The sequence below is a fragment of the Carassius gibelio genome, chromosome A10 (genome assembly GCF_023724105.1).
Source record: "Carassius gibelio isolate Cgi1373 ecotype wild population from Czech Republic chromosome A10, carGib1.2-hapl.c, whole genome shotgun sequence".
In the NCBI taxonomy this organism is placed as follows: Eukaryota; Metazoa; Chordata; class Actinopteri; order Cypriniformes; family Cyprinidae; genus Carassius; species Carassius gibelio.
Genome location: NC_068380.1, coordinates 640184 through 666932, shown reverse-complemented (window position 1 = coordinate 666932; position 26749 = coordinate 640184). Strand labels below are relative to the sequence as shown.

Genomic DNA, 26749 nt, shown 5'->3' with positions numbered 1-26749 from the left:
ATTGAACACATCAAAGGTAATTCACTTTTTCAGGGTTATTTAAACCAATTAGCTAATCCAAACCTAATAGATATGAGAGTTTAATTCCACACCAAATCAAAAAAAAAAAAAAAAAAAAAATCATTTAAATCGCCTCTTTATATATTCAAACTGCCATTAATCTACTTAACCATATGATGCATGAATGTTTAATGAAATTATTAAGCAAATTAATTACGAAGGGGTCACCCCCTTGCCTCATTTTGCTTCAAAACAAATACAATCATTCCCAGTTTTGTAATCTTTTAAACAAGCTTTTTGAATTTAGAGACTTATTTAACATTGTTCTATTGTTATATGATTAAGGAGCTATATGAATAAAAGAATCCTATAAAGCAGAATAAGAAGAAGAATAAATTATTGGGTGTATGATAAAAAAAAAAGAAGCTGAAGTAAAAAGATAATGAGAATGCTACATTAGTGAATTAGAGCTCTGTATGTGGTGTGGAGATCCAGCGGCTGCATGTGAAAGCTGCCAGCTGTTGAAATGACTTATGGAGTCTCATTAAGAAAGTGCGGTCTGCTAACACAGAGCACTGTTCTCATTAAGCAAACAGATACACTCAGAAAACCCAGTATTGATCACACCAGGACGAGAAATGAAGAAAACCTCATCAAAAAGAGCCTTTTGTGTTGCACGGGCCAGCACTACAGATCTGAAAGCATATATGCTCACTAGCTAAAATACTGTAATGCTGTGTTTTGAATATAAAACAGACACTTTTTTAATACAACATATACAGTAAATATCATCATGTATGAGTATGGAAGCCATGGTGTTACTTTTTTTTGTAAGAGACTCCCACAACATATTAATCGAGTTAGAAAGATATTTATATATCCCAGTACTTAGCGACAGTACTGTTGATGCCTCTAATTACTTCTGTATTCTGGGAGACAAATTAGAGAAAAACACATCTGGCAGTTAAAAAAGCAGGTTATATTCCTGTCCAGGCTGTATCTGTAAAGCATGTTGTCAAGTGCATATCAAACACAATGATGTCCAGTCTTTTTACAAACAGAGTTTATTTCACACAGCAAGAACAATCATTCATTAGAGTTAAAACAGAAAGGAAAAGAACATCCAGGTGCTCGGAGCTATTAGAGTCACACTGTTTGTGACATTCATACCAAAACTGAACACATTAACTTTGAACTATGAAAATGTAGACACTGGAGTCATAAACATAAAGAAAAAAAGCTAGAACCAGACCGGCTAGCTAGAAAAGCCTGTCGTGTAAGGTACAAATCAGACACGCGTCAGTAAAGGAAAAACCACCTGTGGAGCAAAGGGCATCACAAAACAACTCAAAAGGTTTACTGTCAAACACTGGTGCATTTGCACACACACAGCATTCAGAATTAATAAATGAACTCTGTTACATCAAATGTGTTTAAAAATACAAAATACTGACATGAACCAAACAATAAAACACAAAAAATCATTTTCACTACAATTTCATGACCTTTTTTTTTTGCGCTGATGAAACATTGCCAGCTGCTTATGTGTCTTCTAATGTAATCCTTGTTGCAACCTGGATTCGATTTAATGAAAAAGAAAAAGAAAACCATGTTGGTTGTGCGGCATTGTTAGTCTCTCAGCTGCCTGTGTGTTCTGTTTAATGAGCTCTGGCTAAAGCTACATTTGCATCATAAGCTTCCACAAAAAAAACATCACACACACACACACACACATGCAAACACACAGACATCAGTATCTCTCCTAGCCCGAGGGCACTCTAGCAGCCTTTTTTCTCTTTTCTCTCACCTCTCCTCGTCCGTCTAATTGAGGCGAATCTACCCTGGACAAAAGCCTTCTCAGAGGAGAGCATTTGTCCGTATCTGTCACAAGCCCAACGTGAACATTTCACATTAGAAGCTTGAAAGTTGCTGATGTGGCTGGTAGTCTTCTATGACATACAAATGTGTCTTGTTCTGTTATTTTATATGTGGTTAGTTAGTATTTGACCCTAATTTTGAGTATAATGTTGCAAACAACAGATTCCCTGGTGCTTTCTGCAGCTATTGGACTAATGAATAAAGTTTGTGGGACCATTTTTTATCTCACGGCACTCCATTTAGGTTTTGTGGCAAAGGGATCTCAATGCTTTTACAATGTTGATACACTGAACCTTTTTTCGGAGTGTTAGAATAACAAAAGAACAACACCAAACCAAAAGAAACAGCAGAGTCCATCACCTTTCACAGTAACGCAATGTGTTTTTCTCTTCTACACTCCAGGGCTCCAGCACCAGATGGTCTTCCAGCTCATCCTCTTCCTCCTCAAACACACTGATTTCCTCAGTAGAAGTCTCTAGGAAGTAGCCGCTGCCTTGACCCTCACTGTATTCGTAGATGGTAGGTAGGCTGCTTCTCATTCCAAAGCGTCTGCGAAGGGCGACCAGCAACGGCTGAGGCACTGTAAAGATGTCCACATTGTTGCCCAGGTCCACCCAGGCCAAACTGGGAAACTTTTTGGGGTCCTTAACCACCTCGATCAGGTCTTTAAGGATAGCTACAGTCAGTCGGTTACCGTTGATTGCGAGGGTGGTGAGTTTGGGTAGCACTCCTAAGAATGGTAAGAGAAGTCGCAAGCACTCATCTTGGAGCTCTGTGAAGCTGATGTCCACCGCTGTCACAGACGAACCATTGTTCTGAAGGTAGTATGCCACACGATGCAGATCACGGCCAGAGAGCGGGATACCAGACAGATCCACGGTATCATTTGTTAATTTCTTTTTCAGTTTAGTTTTAAGACTGTGAAAGAAAAAAATAAACAGGGTTAGCATTTTAACGTTTAGAATATTATCATGTCAAACGTGATATAAAAATGTGACATTATTACAGAATAATGTGGTCATTTGAGAGTAATTTTAAATCGCAATGCTATGCAATATATTCATTCTTTTCACTGGCTTTTTTTCTGTTTCAGATGACGTTTCAGTTTATACATTTTTTTTTTGGTGTAGAACACGTTTGTGTCAACTGTGAGGGGGGTATAGCTTAAGTGACTAACAAAACCATGAGAGTATTCTCATCCAATGTAAGTTGCTTTTTGAGGCCAAGACTTTCAAGGTTTCTAGAACAGACCTATAAAGAGAGACAACCACTCAAAAAATTAATCATTAAATCAAATAAATAAAAACCGTATGCAATGGTGGTTGAAAAGATACTTTTAAGGATACATTTTACGCTTTCTAAAGCAGCTCAAAACAAAGGTATCCTTTTAGGACAAAACTTTAATACGTTCTAAAACAGGCTTGTAATATCCCAGGCAACACAAAACACATGCATACTCTCATGAGCATTGGTGGTTCAGTGGTAGAACTTTTGCCTACCACACCGGAGGACTGGGTTCGAATCCAATTCAACAGCAAGCTTTGATGACACTTGTTGCATTTTTGCCATCCACATGGGAGCAGGTCTCATGGTTTTCTTTGAAACTGGGGTAATTACTCATTTTGCATTCACTTGAAACACCATTGCTCAAGGGGGACTGTTCAGTGTAGCAAATGTACTTTAAATCTCTTTATAGTAATCAGACTTACACATTCAAGTAAAACACACCGACACCTTTTCTAACAATTATTACAGTACATTAAATATATGAGAGTATGTTACAGTTGACTTGATTCCCATAAAACATATTAGCCATGCAAACATTAGTCATCATTCAATCTCAAAATCCATGTGACTTCACCAGATTTCTTAATTTTTTCTCAGATAAAGGTCTAAAAAGTTCAATCTAACTCTTTTCTAACTGTTTCTAACAATGACGATCAATGCTGTTGGTGATGCACAGTGCCTGGGGAAACCCTTTGTCAACGCACATCACCAATCAGCCCGTTCCCTGCGTATCCATACCTGCAAAGCCAGAGCAACAGAAATGGCCGCTCAGTTGAAAGCTTGTTTCAAAACATTGAGTCATGCTCAATGCTGTGGGTTTTGGATTCGATTCTCTCATAGACTCATAAAAAAGGAGCGAGACATGGAAATCGGACGCAAGGATGGATGGATAGGGGTTCAATGAGTCATTGTTCTTGCCCAGAGTGGTCACGTTGACAAGTAAGTCAGAGCTGTCAGAAGAAATGAGTGCTCAAAATTGTGGCAACTCGGGATAACGGAGATGTTTGCGGTTGTGTGTGGTTTGCTCTGAGGTACCGCTACTGCAGCTCCCCCATTAACTGGTCTGCAGATGAAGAAGTGAATGACACAGTGGCCAGGGGGAAAGGTTGCCAGTTCCTGAAAATAACTGTAAATCAGCTTGTCTTCCATATTTATGGAAGACAGAACAGTTCTTTGCATTACATTGACATAAAATATACTGAATATATGGGAAGTAATAAAGACTCCCATGCATGAGCAACGGTTCCTTGTGCACTAACTACACTTTAAATTAGAGCGCTGACAACTGAACAGCAATGCAGCTCCCTCCTTCATTCACCCTGCAGCACCCCACCCCTCTGCAGCAGGGAAAGTCCATCTGCTTCTCCTCTGCTTTGCTTGATAGCATTACATTCAGGGGGGCTTTTGCTGTGACGGCAGGATTTGGACTTCCTACGCCGTGTGCTCTATTGTTCTGAGTTTGGGCTCGTCTGATTGGATTAAGGTCTTTCCTACAGGGGCTGCCTGGCACGCCGCTAGCACTTTTCTGCGTAGGAACCATAAGTCCAGCTAAACAATATGCATAGATCAGTCATTTGCAAAAACAACAGTGTGTTGGTGTCATAGTTGTGAGGAAGGGTGCTGAGAGCTCCTGGAGTTGGTGGGATGGGGGTGGAATGGATGGGGTAGGAAGCAGACTGCAATCCAGAATTGGTTGCCCATCTGCAAGATAACATGGCAGTGCTAATCCTGGATCATGCAACCTTTATCTCAGGGACATTGTTAACAAGATCTCCTGACATTGCTGATAATTCAAGACTGATTTATATGTGATGTGACAGTTTTGATGTGCACATTTTTGCCTTGCATTTAAATACTCTGTAGTATTATCAGTATCATCTCCTATTTCCAATGAAATATCTAAAAATCTAATGTTGATTTCCCAAGTTATATGTTTTTCAGTAGACAAAACCAATCACTGCATTGATTAAATTAACTGCGGAACAATCTAGAATCCATGGAGGAACTTGACCTGCTTAATGAGAGATCTGCTGGCTCTAATTGCATTGTTCATCCACTCTGCCCTTTGGGATATTGACATGTTTTCTCCGAGAGCTTACATGACCTATCAAATGTAACCTCAAATACAGATACTACAAGGAAAGCATTCAAACATATGAGGCTGTTACATATGACACATTCTGATGGATTTGCCCAAATAATTACATGACAAGATGAATATTTATCAATCAATTGATCACATGCATCAATAATTGCTAAGAAAAGCCACCTAAGAAACTCGATTCAAACATATTTAATTATGGTGGCAGACAATATCAGTACAAAAAGCTAATTGCACTACATTAAGATTAAATTGACAGCCCTAGTACTTATATTTCACTATTATACCTTCATTTCCACTGAACATGTGATTTAATTTGCTAAGCTAAAGATATACATTGTGTTTTCTGCGAGGTAAAATTGGTATATTTGTAAACCTGAGATGCACAGCTTCAGTAGCGCTTCCCAACACACACTGACTTGTGGGTAAAATCTTTTCAAAAACCTGTCAGTGCAGATCTACATACCATGCCACCATGACTCAAAATATCATTGTCAAAACTCTCTTCAAGTGATTTCTCTACCAAGCCCTGACGACGTGGCAGGTTTGAAGGCCCATTTCCATTAATATAGCCCCATACTGACACTTTTGACATAGACTCTATATAAACTTATGTCTCTGAGACTTTATTTAGATTTAAAGGCACAGTGTAATATGATGCGATGTGCCGAATGGACAGTCTAAGTCACATTTTTAGATTTCTTCCTCTTCTCCATAGGCTCTGAATCTCCTCTGGGATGATGTTTATGGTTTATGGTTTACTAATCAGGTTTTGTCTCTCTTCAGTGCCACATATATACACATTTTCCCAGCCATCTTAAATGTGAACCGCACAGAACAATGACTTCCAGTTGGCTAAACCCATTTCAATACTGGTGGGATATAGTCGAGGCTATATATCAATGCCGACAGTAAACAGAAAACTCAGTATAAAAGCCCTATGCTGCCAGGGCTGTCTTATTATTTGCAGTTCTGCTGAGGTAATTCGCAAAATATTAAAGCCATATATACAAATACATGTACTCACACACATACTCACACACATACGGATAAAAACAAAACTTCAAACAAGTTTGTTTTCGGTCCGAACCTTTTTATTAGTTAGAATTTCAAAATGTGGAGTTGTAAATGAGGTGAACTGAGGTGAATCACACAAAAAGAGCTCTTTATTTAAATTATACACAGCATGCACATTTCCCTGCAGGAAAACACTCCACATACCAGATTGAACTGATTAATGAATTTATACAAGGACCTACGCTATGAAATGAATAGACCCTTGATGATTCTTATTTGGGGCCAAGACTTGTTCAATCAAAAGAGTGTTTAAACAGTACTGTTGGCTTTAGTTTCTGTTTCAGGGATATCCAGGGATGTTTACTAAAAGTTATCATGTAAGACACTGGCCTACCATAAACAGCCCCCACTGCCCTCAATCTCTAAATCATCCCAGCTCTCGCTTGTTGTGTGGCAGCATGAGTTGATGCCATCCTGCTTTAATTAGCCGTCAGAAGGCCACTGTGGGCTTAACGGTGAGAGTCAGACTGAAGCAGTGCCAGTTCCTGGAGCAGTTCATCCTGATTAGCACACCTAGCAACACTCAATCAACACAAACACACTATCACATGTGAGATCCCTCCAACAAGAGGAATCTCGGGACATGTGGATCTGAGCAGCAGCTTCTCCAACTGTGCCAGCAGAAAACTCATGCCACATGATAACGTGAAACGAATGTGAAGGATTAGAGGCACATAGATGAGCAATAGGATCAAAATATATATATATATATATATTCAAGAAATTATATTTTGCATAAAGAATGTTAATCCATGATTCTTTTATATTGTGGCATTCATTTTCATATATTTTCATTTAAATTCACATTACTGTAATATTGTAAAATAAATACATAATGAAATCAGAAAAACAATGATAAATTATGCTATTTTTTTCTGTACTGTGTTAATGAGTGAAAAAACCTGTGTGTGTGTGTGTGTGTGTGTGTATGTATATATATATTTCTTATGAATACTCATTACTGAAATACTTTTAAAAATTCAAAACAAATAAATAAAACACATAATTTACTTAAATAAAATAATATAATAATGAATAAATGATTATTATTCATATTTATCCCCAAAAGATAATCATATTTTCATAAAGAAAATAAATAAATATAATGTAAATGAACAATTATGAATACATAAAAACATTATATTGTGTTTTTTTTTTTGTTGTTGATTGAATTTAAAAATATATATTTTTGGAGTGATTAAAGACATTTTCTCATTACTGTGATACCATAAAAATACAGAAAAATGTCATTTATAAAAAATTTGCTTAACCAACTACGCCAAAGGACAGTATATGTTACTTGCTAATGAGAGAAAAACTGATACAAAAGCATGAAGTTATCTAGATAAAGCAGAAAAGATATGCGACTTAAAAGTTCATATAAAATTTAATAAACAAGGTTTATGCATGTCATATTACTTATCAAACTGATTGTTCCTCGAATCTCCCTGGAAAACTCATTTCTAATATAATCGTGGGGTGCTTTCAATGGCGCAGTAATTTTGATGAAAGGTTTGTCTAATTATGCACAATTTGAATCGGATTATAAAACATACGCTTGCCCGTTTTAGAAGTGTAGTAGAGTAGTGTTATATTTGTAGCCACTGAAAGAGCTCCCGTTTGATAAGAGCGTATGGCAGGGCAAGAGTAATGATAGCAATAATTATAATGATGATAATAGCACATGATGTGTGTGATAGTATGGTGCTCCTAAAATGGCTGATGAGGAGCACTGCTCCCTTCATATCTGCAGAAACCCTTCAAAAAAGACACTTCAAAGCTCTGCTAAAACACATCAGCACAGCGTTTTGCAGAGATCAAGCTAAAACCCTGCTCGCAGCTAATGCTACATGCCTGTATGCATTTGTTAGCATGAGTCTAATGCCTGCACCTCCTTTCTATCCGGCTGTATAATGCTGTGACAGTTGAGTTATTGGAGAGGCCTGTCTGCAAGGAAGTGATGGATTATATAACAGTAGCATGGCGGGCGCAAAGTCATTGCAAAACGGCGACAGAAACAGCATTAAAATGTATTACTTCAGAAGGGATGCACCCCAGCGGCTGATAGCTGGTTTGAACTCTATGTACGGCGGATGGGTGCCGACTGTCTGCTTGGCCTTTTTAATGTGTCAGCCCTCTGGGAATTTATGTGTAGGCAAATGCGCCTGGTTTCTGCCAAGGTTACAAACAGTGATGTGATGTTTATGCTAATCAAAGCGTTTGGAGGGCAAATGCATCTTTACAGCATGAGGCAGAGATTTTATGGCTGTTGTTTGTGTTCATGCTAATACAGTAACATATCTTTTTGAATGTCAATCAATATTTCTGTTAAACAGACTTTCACGTCTTACAAAAAGCACATGGTATAAATAAAATAAAATATAAAATATAACATATAATATTAGATATATATATATATATATAAGCGGTGTAACGATACGCGTATTCGTATTGAACCGTTCGGTACGACGCTTTCGGTTCGGTACGCGGTACGCATTATGTATACCGAACGGTTCGTTGGAGTAATTAATTATATTTGGAAAAAAAAAAAAAAAGAGAGAGATAGAAATATAATGATATGCGTTCAACAAGGTAGCCCAATAACCCAAACAACGTAACAGGCAACGCCCCTGACACTCCCGAAGAAGAAAAAAACACCATCTTATATGTTTATGTTAGGCTACTCAGCAGGCGCTCGCTCACTCAGTACGCGCTGAAGGCTCGTTGCAAAATAGCCAATGCGTTTAACAGACTAGAAATGAGAAGATCCCCCAATAACCAACAGGTCTGGTGCTCCTAAAAACGCGTGGAAAACGCTAAGCACGTCTTTCTCCTCCTTTCCAAAGCGCTCGGGCAGAAGCGCTCATGAGGCGTCTGTCTTTGCTAAGCAACAATGACGTGCTCTCTCCATGAGACGCGGAAATTTCAGCGAAGGATAAATGGATTTGCAGCTCTAAAAATCGCTTGCAGTAGCTCTGCTACTAAATTTATTTCAAAATTGCAATCCATATACAACTATGATCAGCTGTTCCCTCATCTTGGCTGAGCTCTCAACCTTGTTACGGGAAAGGATGAAGCTGATTGGTTGGTTCTTGTCACATGACCCGCGGTGCGCTTGCGGCATTCTGAAAAGTTGAGATGTTTTTACATTTTTCTGTATCTAAAACGTATCGAACCGAACCGAACCGAACCGTGACATCAGTGTATCGTATCGAACCGAACCGTGAATTTTGTGAACCGTTACACCCCTAATATATATATATATATATATATATATATATATATATATATATATATATATATATATATATATATATATATATATATATATATATAATATTAATATAATTTGAATACTTATGTTTTTAAGGCATTGCAGTAGAGTTTACAGGAAAATGTGTTTAATTGTCATTAATATATATATTTTTTTTTTACTGAATTAATTAATATTTAATTTTATGGTACAGCTAAAAAGTGTGTTTATTTCCTAACCCCTTAGTGGTCAAAGATCAGCAACGGTCACAGATTATTTTTGTTATTGTTTCTCTTTAACAGATATGTGTGATATATTAAAATATATATATATATAAAATGTATAATTTATTATTTTATATAATATTATATATATATATATATATATATATATATATATATATATATATATATATATATATATATATATATATATATATATATATATATATATATATATATTAAATAATAATAAAATAAAAACATATTACATGCATAAATATATATATGTGTTATAGATATACACACATACACACACACACACACACACACACACACACACACACACACACACACACACACACACACACACACACAGTATACTAACTAAAAAGGAACCAAATACCACTACACATCAGGAATAAGCTACTCTCGTCTACAACTGTCAAACAACACAGGCCTGTAGAGGATGACAGTCAGGCTGAAAACTGTCTTTATATGTTCTGTTATTTACAACAAGCTACATTTTCTGTACCAAAAGTTCCCCATGTGGGGTTCAACAGGCGATTTATCACGGATAAGACTTAAGGATGCTTGCTTAACACTGTTGTCAAGGTAGAGTTTGCAGAATGGCATATCTAATAGGATTAAATTGAGTGAAGTAAAGTAGCTCTATACGTCAACCCGGGCAAAGAGGACGAGAATAAAGCAGAGCAATAACATGAGTTTGTGAAATAAAAGCAGAGCGACCAGAGAGTGAAGGGAGAAACAGGAGAGATGAGTCAGACCTGTTGATGACCTTTACCTCAGGTCTCCAGGGCATGTAGGTCAAACACATTTAAACAGTCAACAGGGAGGTCAGGAAGCAATGGTGAGGAGGACATGAGGGTTAGAGTACACTACCAAAATCATTTCAATCCATCTTTTTTTATCTTATTTTCCAGTAAAAACCAAAACCAAAAAAGTAAGCACCCTAAAAAACCTGTTTAACCCCTTAATTGTCATATTTTTGAACAATGACTTTGTAGTGCACGATCCAAACTTAAATTTGTATTATTCATGAATGAATACATTTTGTTACATGATATTGATGTACCATTTACATGGCAATGCAATGTCTGATTTTAAAATGAGTTTTAAAGGATGAATTTTGAGATTTTAAGTTTTCAGTTGATATATAATTTCTCATGATTTCTAAAATGTGATAGAGAAAAAGGCAACAAAGTTGTCTTGTTTTTTTAACAAAGGTCAAAATTCCTGTTATAATGTAGATTTTTGAGGGTGCACTCTTGTCATAAATTAATCTATTACTTTTCCTACATATTTTTTAACAAAAAAACATTGATAAAATATATATTTGGGAGTCTTAGACCTTTCCAATGATATATAGTTTGTCAAGATTAGATTAGATTTAATTGTAATATAGTGAAGTAAATGTAGGCGTCCCACAGAGCGGACGGGAGACAGTTAACAGGTTAAAAAAAGAACTATATCAAAAATTGTTATTCAAATCAAATTCTAAATCCCATTGTAGTGCCATTTGATGCCATCACTGTAGTATGGTTCTACCCAAAAGCACATAATATACAAAATATTTATTTTATTTTATTTGTGGTATCAACCAAATCATATTCTACAAACTTAAACAGTATTTTATCCATTTTTTCAATTAAAAATGACAGTTAAATCAACATAAATGAAGGGTAAAACCACCATAAATACCACAGTTATGTATAAATAAACTTACATTTTATATTTAAATACATTTAGAATTAATTTTTAATATAATTTAACTTCTATATTAACTTCTATAATATAATTCTTAACTTCTACATTTATTTATTTAATATAACTTCTTTTCTTCTCTTTCTTCTTTTATCAAATAAAATTTCCATTTATTTAATCATCTCTATCTATTTATTTTTTATGTATTACAATAATGAAACTTAGATGTTTGAAATGGGAATTGGGGGAAGCAAATATGTTGAACTATTATTCTGCAATGCAAAATCTGCACAGTGCACAAATAAATACCATGATATATGAATCTGATAATCATAATTATCAAGGTGTATATTAAAATTACACTGTAGTAACATTTGATACCACCGGTGAATAATGGTACTGCCTCAGCGCTCTCTGGGAGGGATATAATTAACATACAAATGTCTTCTATTTTTGGAGGAACTAAATCACATCATATTTAGGAATATGCCACAAAAATCTAAACAAGATAAATTAGAGTGAAAAGCAAAACTGTAAGATCTCTTCAAAGTGCATTTCTCCTATAATCTAAATTGGACACAAAACATGGATGTGGGATGCAGAACACATCAGATGCAGATCATTCTGCGTCAACCCTCTCTCGGGTGGACATGTGTGCGTACTGTATGTGCCTGTGATAGAAAACTGGCCACTGTCCGCCAGCAGTGGGAACGTGCATCACGTAAACTGAAACCCAAGCTTCCCCACATGTGCTCGGCTCAATCTGTCATCTAATGCCCCAGCCAAAACAGGCCAGTTTTATAGCCCACCGTGACCATCCACTGGTCCACATTTGGGTCAGACTCACTCTGTCGTGAATTCTCGACCCATCATGCTCTTAACTGTGTGTCTCTGTTGACCAGGCAGCCATGGGTCGTGTATGTTTTACCCCAGTGGCAGGCAGCCAACACACTCCGCATAATGCTTATCAGAATGAAGAGGATGTTAGCTGACAAATATCAACTCCTCGCTGCTTTTAATGCGAGCGCAAACGCTCCCCCAATAAACTTTACATCAACACGTCACAGGCGACCCCGCAGCAGAGCCACGATCTCCATACGAGAGGGGATAATTACACAGAGGGCTGCTGCGGGCTCATCTTCACCCCTGCTGACTGCTTTATTAAACAGATTCATCATTCCATTTCGTTTGGGAGGCCGTTATGGCTGAGAGGCAAACGGCTGCCTTGCAGGAATGCTGGCTTGATGAAATAACAACCGTCGCTGTGCTCTCGCACGAGGGGCTTTTCCAGGAGCTATCAAGAATATGTGGGTGATTAGCCAGGAATCGAGAACAGACTTTAAAAACACCAGGAAAAGAACACTCGCTTCTCAAGCGCAGAGGCCTGAGAGACGTGATCTGAAATGAATATTACAAGTATGAAAAATCTAAAAATCACGAAAAAACTTTTTTATCTCATTGATATATATACATACATAACACACACACACACACACACACACACACACAAACACACACACACACACACACACACAATATTTTCATAACATTTTGAAAAATTTAACATTTTTATATTTAATTATTTGTCATTAATGCTTAAAGGATCAAATATAAAAAAATATATAATTATTAAATCTGCAAAAAACATTTCATTATGTTTTATATAAATATTATGTCTAAAATATTATAAATAATATAATATATACACAACTAAATATAAAATAATGATATATAAAACAAACTATATATATATATATATATATATATATATATATATATATATATATATATATATATATATATATATATATATATATATACATACAAACACATTACCTTATCTTAAACATAACTTAAAATGATTATATTTAATTAATAATTTACTGTGTGCGAATTAACTGTAATAATTAATATATTATATAATTATAATAACTATATTATATAATACACACACAAAAATATAAAATATAAAACAACTATATATAAAATTCTAATATATACATATTGCATTATATTATAATATAAATATAAATTATATATAAAACAATATATGTGTATGCATATAAGACTATTATGGTAGCACTTTATTTTACAGTCCTGTTCCTCATGTACATACTATGTACTTATTATAGTAATTACAATAACTATGTAATAACTAGGTACTAACCCTGAACCTACCCCTAAACCTAACCCTACCCCATGTAGTTACCTTGTATTACCAGAACTTTCTTAGATATATACACTGTAAGTACACTATAAATACATATTAGTACAAGTACTGTAAAATAAAGTGCAACCACTATTATAATATAAAAATAATCTACACCTATTAACTAATTATATACTATAAATAATATAGAACTAATCTATTCTCAGTTACTCCGTGATGAACTATAATGCATTCACTAGAGTGTAAGTTTATTTATCAAAACTGTGAAGGAAATATGTTAAAAAACACCCATCAGAAACTCTTGCATGTTGTTCATTGATGCCACATGTGCCACTATGAATGAGATCCAAAAGGAGAAGGAGAAGGAAAAGCTATTGAATAATAGCTATTGAATCGAAAAGCACATAGACCACTTTCATAAATCATTTAGTTGTTAGTAATTTTTAGTTAGTCAACAGTTATTTTTGGAAAAACTCAAAAAGATGCTACAAACTGTTACGGATCACCATGAGGGTGAGTAAATGATGACCGAATTTTCCTTTTTGGATGAACTTTCCCTTAGACTCTGGTTCTAGCAGCACAGATGCTAACTAATGCAGCTTTTCTCAGCTCTCTCTCTCTCTCTATTTGAGTTTTTCTGATACTCTTTGTCTTTCAGATTTCCCCCTCCGGCCACCTAACCTCTCTCTTTAAAGCTTTTCTGGGAGAGGTGCTAGGCTGGAAAAAAATCAATGTGCTTTAAAGGAGCCTGAAAGCTCTCCTAAAGAATATTAGACAGAGGAAAGAGAGATGGGACGTCTTTAGAAGCTGAGAGAATCAGCAACACAGCATCTTTCCTCTCCTCTTGTTCCCTTTAAATAGAACAACGGTTGTAATAGTCGTCTTGTTCCACTTAAGCATTCAATCTTGTCCCTCACGACCATCTCCGAGGGTGTGACGAGACTAACGGAGGAGGCATTTCTGCAGATTAGGCTTTCATTACAGAGACTGAAAGAGCAGAGGTTCCCGAATTCCGTGAGCGATGGCGATGATGTCTTGTTATTGTTCAGGTTTGTTTGGAGATGAGTTGGTGATAAAACAAGAAGCAGAGGTTCTTAACTGCAGCTGTTGAAATCTCTCAAACTGGGTTAGTTGCTCTGGGATGAGGAGAGAACATGGATATCATTAAAAAGACTTTCCCTTTCGTAATGACTTTTCCTCACCATACCTGCCCAACACCCGGAGGGAAAGACGTTTCCTTTGTTTAGTATGCTGTTTGGTGGGAAATCACCGATATCTGAGGAAAGAACTCATCTGAGAGAAACATTCATCCGTCCGCATTTGAGCCAAAATAATGAATTAAACCATTCTGATCCCTACTTTTGCTTCATTAAAGTGATCTTTCACCAAAATATTTCTGTCATCATTTACTAACCTTCCCCATTTAAACCTGTGCGACTTTCTACTGAATGTACAGGACAATTACACTCAAACAAAAATATAATGTCTCATCGTTTTTCATCTATACAATTAAAGTTAATCAAGTTTAAACAATATTAGACCACAACAACTTGCACTGTATGTTTCAAAAAATACAAAATATCTATCTTCTTTTGTATTCACAAGCATTGTTATTTTAGTAATTAGTAAATAAGTAGTTATTTTTATTAATATGTAGTTATTTTAATTCAGATTTTGAATCTGTTTTTATTTTTATATATTTTCTGTTTTCATTTTCATTTTAGTTAGTGTTAGCATATTCCTTTTTGGATTTTGTCATTTTTTTCATATCTATATAGGTTTACAGATTTTTGTTTCAGCTTTATAGTTTTATTTTTTTTTATATTAGTGCTGGGAAATAATCAATTATTTTAATCGCGATTAATCACATTATTGTAGGCGATTAATCACATTGTTTTGCACACAACTAACAGTGCATTCAAAAGTAGTGTACTGTGCACTTTTTCTCACTTAAAAATAGGCCTACTGCTATATGAACAAAAGTGTAATAACATTTGGTTTGCAAATAAGGGGCTTTTTACACCAGTATTCCTTTTACATAGTAGCAGTTAAAATATTTATTGTAGCCTAAATCTCAACTTATAACATTAATGTAATTAAATTAAATATAAAACAAGCCTTTTGTCACTTCCAGGACATTAAAGTTTTTATAGAAAATATTCCGAGTCCAGAGCCTCGGTCATAACATTTGTAACAGACACCTTCCGAAAAGAGACCTGCACGATCGCGGGACCCATCGCAGCAGTTAAGGTACGCAATCTTAACTGTGCTGGAGGGCGTTTGGAAAAGGTGGACGAGAGTGCGGTTCAGCTATAGATCAGTGAGTGTGATTGCTAACCGCGCCAGAGCGCAGATCTTCTGATGCGTGCTGCATGATTGCGTGAATATTTCTGAGCGTCAAAAGCAATAGATCTGTAAAGCAATATATTGTGAGAGGGACGTGTGTTACAATAATAAACCACAAGGTTAACAAAATGATTCACTGTGTTGAGCAAGCACCTCTCTGCTGTCTTCACATGCTATCCGAAACATCCGAAACGATAATAACGCGTTATCTTGAAATACATGAAAAATTGTAACTTGAAATTTTTTTTACATTTATATATATATATATATATATATATATATATATACACACACACACACACACACACACACACACACACACACACACAGACACACATTTTAAAGTTACTATTTTTTATGGTTTTCATTTTAGTTTAAGTTAACTATAATAATCATAGTTTTGCATAGCGAGTGTGAAAAAGTGAAGTAGCTCAACATTAACCCAATTAAACTTTCATACCCGTTTAAGCATCTTATGCAGATGTCAGGAATGACTAATCTTGTTTTCTTCTAGTTGTCTGTATTTCAGTTTGTCAGCGCAGAGTTTTCTAAGCTCTGATGTCAGTTGCTGACCTCGCTGTGGAGGTGTATCCTAATAGGGGACAGATGGATAGATGCAAGACTCTTACCAGGCTTGAGACTTCCTCCTGGGCACGTTCTGTCTGCTCCACTTGGAGTGAGGGGTCAGGTGATAGATCAGCTGCCTGCAGATCTTCTCAGAGGACTTGAGAGCGTCAGACTCCTGAAAAAGCCAGAATGAGGAGAAGCGGGTGATGAAGAGGTGTTCTGGGAGACGGGCTGACAAATAAAGCCCCAATCTGAGGGCTTATGGTCACTGACAGAGAACCTTAAAAACTTGAATGTTTACCATATCTAGTGCTGTTAAAATATTGTAGAGATGTAAACTGTTCAGGTTAATCTGTCAGTGATTATGATTAGTGTAATTAAATCAGCAATAAACCACAAGAGCCTAAAACCTCATTTAACATGATAAACTCACTGTAATGTTGCAACAACATGGCAACAGTTTCTATAAAATGGCATTATTCTTTGATAATCTTTTTAACAGAACATTCATTTGAAATAGAAGCTGTCTTTACTGTCACTTTTGAGCAATTTAATGAATCCTAGGTTAAAAAAAGTATTGATTAATTTCATTCATAGGGAAATCCTATTTCTATATGTATATTAATACATATGTTTTTTTCATATTGTTGCACTCTCTTGAATTTTTACAATGATTTAAATAAAGTAATATGAGAATACAACATATAGCTTGAGATGAAGGTGAGAGTTCAGTTAATATGTCTTCGTTATTCATGCCATTTTGAACTAGTGGGTGAGAGGCTGGTTTAAAACGATCTCAAGGCCTTCGGTAAACAATGCTTGCAGCCATTTCTGCATCAGAACAGGCTTTGGCTCACCTCTCCCTCTTTAAACGGATTGGCCAGAGCAGAGCTGAGTAAATCTAATCAGTGCTAAAGCACAACAACGTGAGCGAAGCAGGAGAACTCAAAAGACTGGCCCAAGCCATTGACCGGAGTTGACTTCTCGTACTATCAGTCTTTGAAATGACAAGAAATAGTCATGTGCATCTCAGTGGCCTCCTGACGGCTATTGAGTCAAAACAAAGCCGTCTGTTGAATCTTTAATGTATATTAAGTTGGTTTCTGGTAGCAGTGAGTGATTATCGGACTAGTTTTATTGAACTCTCTTAATAAAGACACTGTCCATTCGATGACGTGCGACCCAGAGGGACTTTCAGTCAGGGACCGAACATTAAGACATTAGCCATAGCTCAATACGCGACTGCCACAGTTTAATGAAAAACTGTCAATTGTAAGACGGTTAAATGAAAAACAAAATCTATGCGCTACCCACAAACAAAAGCTCATTAAAATGCCTTTTCATATTTCCCATGATTCCCATCATGAATAACTACTGCGATTGAGGATCCCCATCAGCTCACTCCTGGGACTCAAAACTTCATTAGTTGCTGGTGTAGTGAGACACACATTATACTGTGTTACAAGCAGAGCTGGGGAAGTTAAGCAAAGCTACAGTGTTCCCATGTAGATGACGTTAAACCAGAGACAGACCTCTCATAAAAACAGACCACATGCAGCTGCAGAGCTCCGCTTTCCAGTTGACAGAGCCACCTGTGTACAGCGTTTCAGTGATACAAGCAAAAACAGACGATGATTATTTCATTACATTTTAAACTTTCTGATGCTACATATTAGTTTATCCAATTCTCACTATTAACTATTAACTACGAATTTTGCTTCAATAAACTCCTAATTTGCTGCTTATTAATAGTTAATAAGGTATGTAGTTGTATGGGTAGGATTAAAGGAATCTAAAATATGGTCCTGCAGAATAAGGTATTAATATATGCAGCTAACATGCTAGTCATATGCATGCTAGTAATCAACTAGTTAAAACTTAAGTTAAACTTAAGTGTTACAGAATTGAGTGAGTTCTCAATCACTGAATCATTATTTCTTTTTGATCCAGTTCATGTTACTCAAATTGTCTGAATAAATTGCTTCATTAAAATAAATCAGACTATCCGCAGCTACATATACGCAAACCACATAGTGAGTTTTCTATAATTTATTTTTAATCCGGTTCACGTACCCAAATGGATTAATTAAAATTAATCCAACTCTACATAAAAGTTAGTATACCTCAATACTGATTACATAAGTATAACAAAGCGGTTTGGCTTATGGCCAAGACATCTGAATGGCATAAATCCATTTCTTTTAGGAGCAAGGTGGCTTTTCTGAGCTCAGTGGGATGGGATTTGCTCTACCTGTCAGCAGGTAACTGGGTGTTTATTAAGTCAGAGAGGAAGAAAAGAAGCGGAGAAAATTGAGAGTCCTTCAATCCCTCGCTCTCGTTTTTCTGGGTTTACATGATTAGCTCCTCAAGGCTTCTTCTGTTGAAGGAGGATAGCAAGCATTTTTATAGGCACCTGCTAAGAGTCCAGTTGGGAATAAGAGAAAACTTAACCACATATCCAGTCTGAATTCTCTTTTCGCAATGTTAAAATGTTCTCTCTAATCCCACTGTCCAGATCAGATCTGATCCAAACTTTCCCCAGCTACACTGCAAATTAAAGTTTTTGGTTATTAAATAGATAAAATAAGAAGCAGAGGCAGAACTATCTATCTATCCATCCATCTATCCATCCATATAGCTAGTTTCATTCATAATGCCGGTAAACTTTCTAAAGGCATGTAAGTCTTTTTTCAAACCTTTTAAAAAAAGATTTGTCAGTCCAACGTTTAAAGTTTGTCTTGCTTTTTTTCCAATTAAAAAATACAGTTAAATGATTTTAAATTTTTATTGATTTACATCCATTACAATTTCTACATCATTTGCTAACTTGTTTCAAATTAAATACAAACTAAGGAATCGAACTGGAATTTGAAATGGGAATTTTGACTCTTAATAAAATTCTGAACAGCACACAACCCTGCTTTCTATATCAACACATTTACAAGGTTAAATAAGTCAATGATTTGCATCCTAATTCAGTCTATTACAATTGTTTATGCTCATGATGTGCTCCTGTTCTTACTTTAGCAAGCATCACATTGATTTACTGTCAAAATGGACCGTTGCAATACGTGACAGGGAATTGAAAGGGAATGTCAGAGCCAGTCATTTAGTCGGTGACCTCGCTTTCATTCTTAATCAGGGAGTGGCGTTAGGTTACATTAGGCTAACCAAAATGTCAGCTAGTGGGAGTCTTCCTTTATCAGACATGCAAACTGACTGACAAAGAGTTCAAAAGTGCAGTACTTTTTATATGAGAAATATGCAGCCTGGATAAATGTGACTGATAAAAAAATGACATGATGTTGTTTCTTTTATGTTTCAAAGTAAAATTTCCAGTTAATAGCACATAAAGCACATTTGGTTTTATCCAAAGTGTGAATCTGTTTTAATTTATTGGTTGTTATACACATACACTAGTTTGGATATGAAAAGTCAGGTGAGATGCGCTACAAGATTAATGCTCTTTCAGGTTTAAAAATACCACATCACCAACACTAAACCCTATCTTAAACCCAACCAATAGCGTTAAAAAAAGCAAACATGAGATAAAAATGCATTTGATGAAATAACATGTCATTTTAACTTGCTTCCACAAGCTCTTTTGCAAACAGACTCATGTTTAACATTTTACATAAAGGTTTTACAACACAAATACCAGGTGAGCTACTAAGCAGGTTTATTGTGTGAGAAAAGCCACACATATGGAGCTGGTTATGTGATACAATAGTCAAAACCTTTTGTTAAAAAATCATACAATATGGTAAAAGTGTTTTGAGGTCATAACATAATATTGTGCAAGGAACTGCACAAAAATAAGATTTTATAAAGTAATAATCTGGCTCTGTTATAATAATTTGTGTGAAAAGGAATAAAAGTTGTTGTTGTTTTACTGCAACTAGTGTTCATTTCAGCTGCAGTCAGTTGTTTGTATTAGTGGTCGACCGATATATCGCCAAGGCCGATATATCAGCCGATATTTGGCATTTTTCAAATATCGTCATCGGCCGAAATGTTTTTCTGCTTGGCCTATGTGTTTGAGACTGGACTTTTATTTTTAATTAAAAAAAAAATATATATATATATCGGTTCCCCTGCATTCCAAGATATCGCCATCGGCTGAAAAAAAAACAAAAAAAACAAAAAAAAAACAATATCAGTCGATCAGTAGTTTGTATAGGTATGTTTTTGGAGTTTTGCACATTTTTCGAAAGAATCCATGTAAGAAACATGAAATGTTGATTCAATTTGCGTTTTAAAAAAGTCTAAACAGAAAAGGACAAGCCATGCCCATTCAAGTCGGTCTAATATAGGAAAGTGCTCCTCGTGCTGCCCTTTCTGTCCAATTAAGTCCAAACAGAACTGTGGAATTTCAGCATGGAATGAAAACATCACTGATGGCTCTCTTGAGCAAAATAAAAGTCAGTGCCATCTTTCTATACTCCTGATGTTTTGCAAACTAATTTAGGATGGTACCGAAGCATGAGTGCTCAAACTCAAGTCCTGGCCATGGGATGACAGCTGCCTGTGGTCTTATCCAGGCGACGGAGCTGTAGAATTGTCCCGCCAAGCCTCTTACCACCAGCTAAAAATAAACGCTCTACATATCTGGAGACTGAGTAATGAACATGTGCACAGGTTTTAGCTCAAGCTGAAGCAGGGATCCAGAGTTAATGTTGACAGCTGTAAGCTGGTATCACAACTAGCCACCTCATGAATTTGTGTTTAAAATCATCTTCACTTATTAGAACTGGTGGCTTACCCTCTTTGGACACTGCATGTCTCGGGCCAAACTGAGCAAAAGCTCGTGGGAAATTGGATCCACTAGGTTGAGGAAGGCAGCATTCTTGTAGAGGATGTCGTTGAGAGATGTTCCTTCAAGACCCAGGTCCTGTTGAGAAAGAACAAGAGAGAGCGATAGAGATTGTTAAGCATGTAGGATTCCAAATGCGAGTAAAGGTCACTGATAAACCTCGATATTCAACAACTTAATCCTTTCATCCTACGCGTCCAATCTCCATTCGAGAGATTACACGAGGGTCTTTTTTGAATGACATAGAGATAAAGTAATCTTTCCATCCTGTTTACTTCGCTATTGCTTCGGAAGAAAACTTTAAATAGCAGTCGAACTGTTTGTTGATCTATTGCTGGACTAGCGCTGCTAACCTTTAAGTCTGGATTCTTTAAGTATGGCAGAGAAAGTGTGTGCAGACACAGTGACAGCTTATTAGCCGGGCTTATCGTAGACAGCTAAAGTGTTTCCCCCCCACCGAACAGCCAAGGCAAGCGAGTCTGATATGACCATCAGGGAACAAGTGGGAGAACTGAGAAAAAATTCCCCGAGGACGACGTTTCTTGTTTAATCCAATTAGTAGGGACAAAGCGGATGTATAGAAGTGAATACAGAGGGCGAAACACATTTGATGCCTCCAGGCAAACACAGAAATTGATGAAGAAACTGGCAGGAGGAGGAAAGCTGCTGAATCCAGGGAAGTGGAAACCTCCCTTTGGGTTTCAGACTGATATTCTGTTTCTCAGGGATTCCCAGACATCTGGAAGCTCCTTCAATCCCTCTGTTTTCCATCTGCAAAGCATAGCACATTTCTATAGTGATATATATATTTCTATAGTATATATATTTCTATAGTGATATTTATAGTGGTCATTTCTGTTCTGCAGTACTTTCTGAACACTGTAACCAAATGATTTCACTGTACAGTGTAAGTTAAAAAACGGTTTTGTATAAAGCATTTATACATGGAATTTCTTTTGGGGGGGGGGGGCATTTGTGCGCTCTTTGTGCTTTGTATCTTTAGACAATGGCAAGAACAGGCGGAAATAAGAAGCTAAAGTTAACCTTTGCTCAGTAAAAGACTGAGAGTTACTATATTCTCTGATGCAGCTTTTAAGCTGTTCTTTTTTTTTCAAATGAAATGATTTTAATTTCCTGAAGAGTGACATTATTTAGGAACTAGCCTTTGTTAAAGAAAAAAGGGCAAAACTTTTTGTTAGTTAAATAATAAAAGACAAGAGAAACCTATACAGCAATATTCAAAATGAATGAAGAAATTAAGAAATAAAACTAGCAAAATCCACTTAAACCAAAGTGGATAAAAAATATTTAAAAATATTTATTCACTTTTATAGTATTTTTTATATTTATTTTAAAATAGCTTTTTAGATTTTAAATTTTACTTTAGTTTACGTTTTAGTACTTTTATTGTGTGCTTATGTCATTTTTATAAGTTTTTGTTTCTCTAATATTTCTTTAAAGCTTTCAATTTAATATTAACATTTTATTTTGTTTTGGCTTACTGTTTTAATTACCGAAAAACACTTCATATTTTCTTGTTTTATTTAAGAATAACAACACTGATTGTGATAAACGTTAACTAACTCATATGATTTCCATCTTCATCCAGCATATTAAGACCAATAACCGACGGGGACATGAAAACATCAAGACAATATAGGCAAAGCAGAGTCATGTCTGGGAGATTAAAGTCAAAGAGACATCATTTTAAATTCAATGCTATTATACAACCACAAAATCTTATAGCGTTGACATCGACTGCACGTGCTCAGTAGAGCATGTAAGCAGAGTTGTTTCCTGCATTGCTCAATGAGAGTCAATGGCAGAAAATGAATTGCACTCATTAGGGCACAGGAAGAGCTACAGCGGAGATAAGGGATGTTGTTTTTGTCCTCCTCGCTTTGGTTCTTTTTCACTCTCTCTGGGGCAAAATGAAGCATCCAGCTCCATCATTCTGACCCCCAGTTGATTAAAATCCAATCCATTTTTCCCTGAACAGAAAAGCTGCTTTTCAACACACAGAAAATAATTTCTTTCAGCAATCTACAGTCTTAAAAGGTAGCGAGATTTGCCTTGACATGACCCCTCTCTCCTCAAACAGGGTGCTAAGGGCTTCCAGGGCCAGGGTGAGTGAGACGACTCCATGTTTGGAAAGCTTTTCGACTGGCTGGGCATCCATGTGACAAAGTGCCATATCCAGACAGGGCTGAAAGTGATGACCTAACATGCACTTAACCCTGACTAAATCTGAACCAACAAACAGATATTTAAATGCCTAGAATAATTTGAAGAACCTACCACCTACCAACATTCACGAATGATACTTTAAATCATGAACCAGAACTGAAGAAGGGACTCGAGACATTAGAATTCAAGGTAGACTATCACAACCATATTAATCATCTACAATAGCAATGTAATTGTTGTTTTAAATATATGCAAGACATTAACTTTAGAATTTTCAAAAAACAAACAAAAAAATGTTTGTTCAAAAGCATTCACTGCAAGATGAAGCTTGCAGTTACAATGCCCCTAAGTTGAAAACCAAAAAATATCCCAGAAGAACAAAAACTCTATCTTGTTTCAATTGACTGTTTTCAATCCCATCATTTTATTCTGTTCCAATTATCTTTTGATCCAGATGTCCAGAATCTCCCTCCAGATGATCAACAAGCTAGAAAACATCACATTAAAATGACTCCTGTTGCATAAAAGAAGGTTTCCTCCGCACCTTTTATCCAGTGAGGGTGGACCTGGAGGAACCTCATCATCAGGTTGCATACATTGAGATGCTCCTGTGAACATCCCTCTTGACAAGCTAATCAATAAACACAATTCCATGCCTTCCTGAAGTCCATAATATGTGCTGATTCTCTCGTAAACACTTCAGGCTGGAACTGTGGTGCTTCCATTAGCATACACTGGATCAATGAGTCTGCACCAGTGACCTTACTGCACAGATCTGATTCGCCATCAGGATAAAATGATGGACTAACGGAGCACCGAGCTGCCTGCCAATCATCAGCTGTAATATTTGAGCAATACACCTAGACCTCAAGAGCTGAAGTGTTCATCAACAGCTCTCAGTCGTGATCAAGACATCACGTGAAGAGCTTTGGAGAGGTTGGTTTTACTCTGAGCAGTATGTGACATCCAGCTTTTGGAGTTCAGCTCATCCTTTTTGACAATTACAGTATATGCAAATCAGAACATTTTTGAAGCACTCCAGTAACGGGAAATGGGAAAAAGACGTGAAGAACATGTGAGACAGATTCTATCAGTCATTTAAAGAAAAACTAAAAAAGCATGTCCATCATGATGTAGAGCACAAAAAAAATCATATAAAACATGATGGAGAATAATATGAGAATCAGAAATATTGTTTTACCATCAACCTAGAGGAGATGTTTAATCACACAAAGAGATTTTAAGGAGTTTTCTAATACAAAAATATGCATGTACAAAAATGATATGGTAAATGATAGTATTGTAAAAAAACATGGAAATACCATAATAATTTCCTGTTTTAGATACAAATGAGTGTCCATGTTTATATCACAGTATTAATTTTAAAGGAATATGATTATAACTGATAACAGCCAACATAACAGTATAATTTATACTATCTTTATACTATTATACTAACAACAAATGAACATTGCATTACTTTGGAAAAGGTTACATGTAAATACCATAATACACAATAATAATTTACCTTATAAATACTATGGTTTATTATGGGAGTCGTTTAGTACCCTGGTACATATTAAAGCACCATGGTTTTACCAACACTGTACCATGGTCCTTCCAACGTGGTTTTGTAAGACTTGTAAGATTTTTAGTTCAAATTATTTAGTTTGCTTTAGTACAGCCCGATAAAAATGTTAAATAAATAGTTTATTAGAACTGATTGCATTCGTGTTGAAACCTCACATTTTTCATTGCAGACTTTAGTATCTGATCGCAGTTCGACACTCATTTCTTAAGGGTAGGATTTAAATTTTGAGATATTAAAGAGACCTCATTTATGATTTTCTCAGTCGAAAACATCATGCAGCATCAGCAGCAACAACAACCACCTGTAGTTCTGTGTAAGAACTAGATAATCTGCTTTATAAATAAATAAGGTATTGTACCTTTCTAAGCAGTTTTAACACATCGATGGCTTGTTCCACCTTCTGCTCCTTCAGCAGGGTCTGGATCTCCCGAACCCAAGCCACTCTCCGGACATACGGGCTGGGACTGGATTTGCGCAGCATTCCGGGGAGCTTGTCGGACTTGAGCATCAGTGTACTGAGTAAAAACTCTCCTTTTCCTCCTGTCCTCTTCTCAACATCCCGCTCATGATGCTGCCGTCCCCTCCGAAAGAAAGTCGCCTGGCTGTCCAGACTACTTTGTCTGGTTAACTTCGATCCCATGCTTCAACTTCCCTATTTCATTCTCAGTATCAAATAATAATAATAAAAAAATGTCAATAAGCATGTGTAAAGTAAACCTTATAAGCTCTCTTTAGTGAGTGCGCGCTCATAATTACACTTCATCGTGTTCAATTGCTCGTGTTGAATCAAATTAATCAAGTAAAATTTACATTTATGAGCATGAAATAATTTAAATGTCACTTTCTCTGCGTTTCTCTTGCCCCTGCGCACCTCCGCTGTGTTTGTGTTCTTCCAGGCTTCCCCACATGTCACGCCCATATCTCAATCGCTGTCCAATCAGAGCGCTCGATTTTCACATTTGTTTACAGGAGATACGGCTCCGCCCACTTGAAGCCCTTTCTATCCTGTTAACACGTTCTGTATTAGTATCGGTTTACAATTTTTTTATTAACAATAACCATCAACACAACCATACAGTTTAACAGAAATATTTATAGTGACTCACTTGTTTTCTGTAGCCTATGTGTAATACCGATAAACCCGCTTCAAACAATCCAGCGTGTTAGTGAGATGTCCGAATGATTCAGACTGAATCGATTCAGATCGTTTTAATCATGACAAAGAACCGAGTACAGTGATTCACTCACGAATAGTTGTGATTGTGAACAGCCGACAGGAAATACGACCACGCGACTAGATCATACCTGTCAAGTTTTGGATTTGAAAATAAGGGAAATTTTCCAGCGCCCATTGCGAGCAGTCCCACCAACAAAGCTCCAGTATCCCTTACATTTTAAGACAGGTGTTATAGCCCAAATGAAAACACAAAAGGGTATATATGAAGAGCATTTATTTAAAGGCTTATTTGCAGATTTTCTGTTAATTTAACATTGCTTGTTTTTACATTTACATTTTATTTTAATTCCACACATTCT

The 26749-nt window shown here is 36.2% G+C and overlaps 1 protein-coding gene across 1 annotated transcript; it reads right to left on the bottom strand.

Annotated features, from left to right (window-relative positions):
- Positions 1-1046: 1046 nt before the first annotated feature.
- LOC128020701 (leucine-rich repeat-containing protein 75B-like) lies at positions 1047-26144 on the bottom strand. Its single transcript, XM_052607321.1, has 4 exons — positions 25572-26144; positions 21385-21513; positions 16685-16797; positions 1047-2796 (listed from the first exon to the last, which is right to left on the bottom strand). Exons 1-4 carry the CDS (start codon positions 25851-25853, stop codon positions 2235-2237), a joined length of 1086 nt encoding a protein of 361 aa, XP_052463281.1. The 5' UTR covers positions 25854-26144; the 3' UTR covers positions 1047-2234.
- Between the last annotated feature and the right edge of the window lie 605 nt (positions 26145-26749).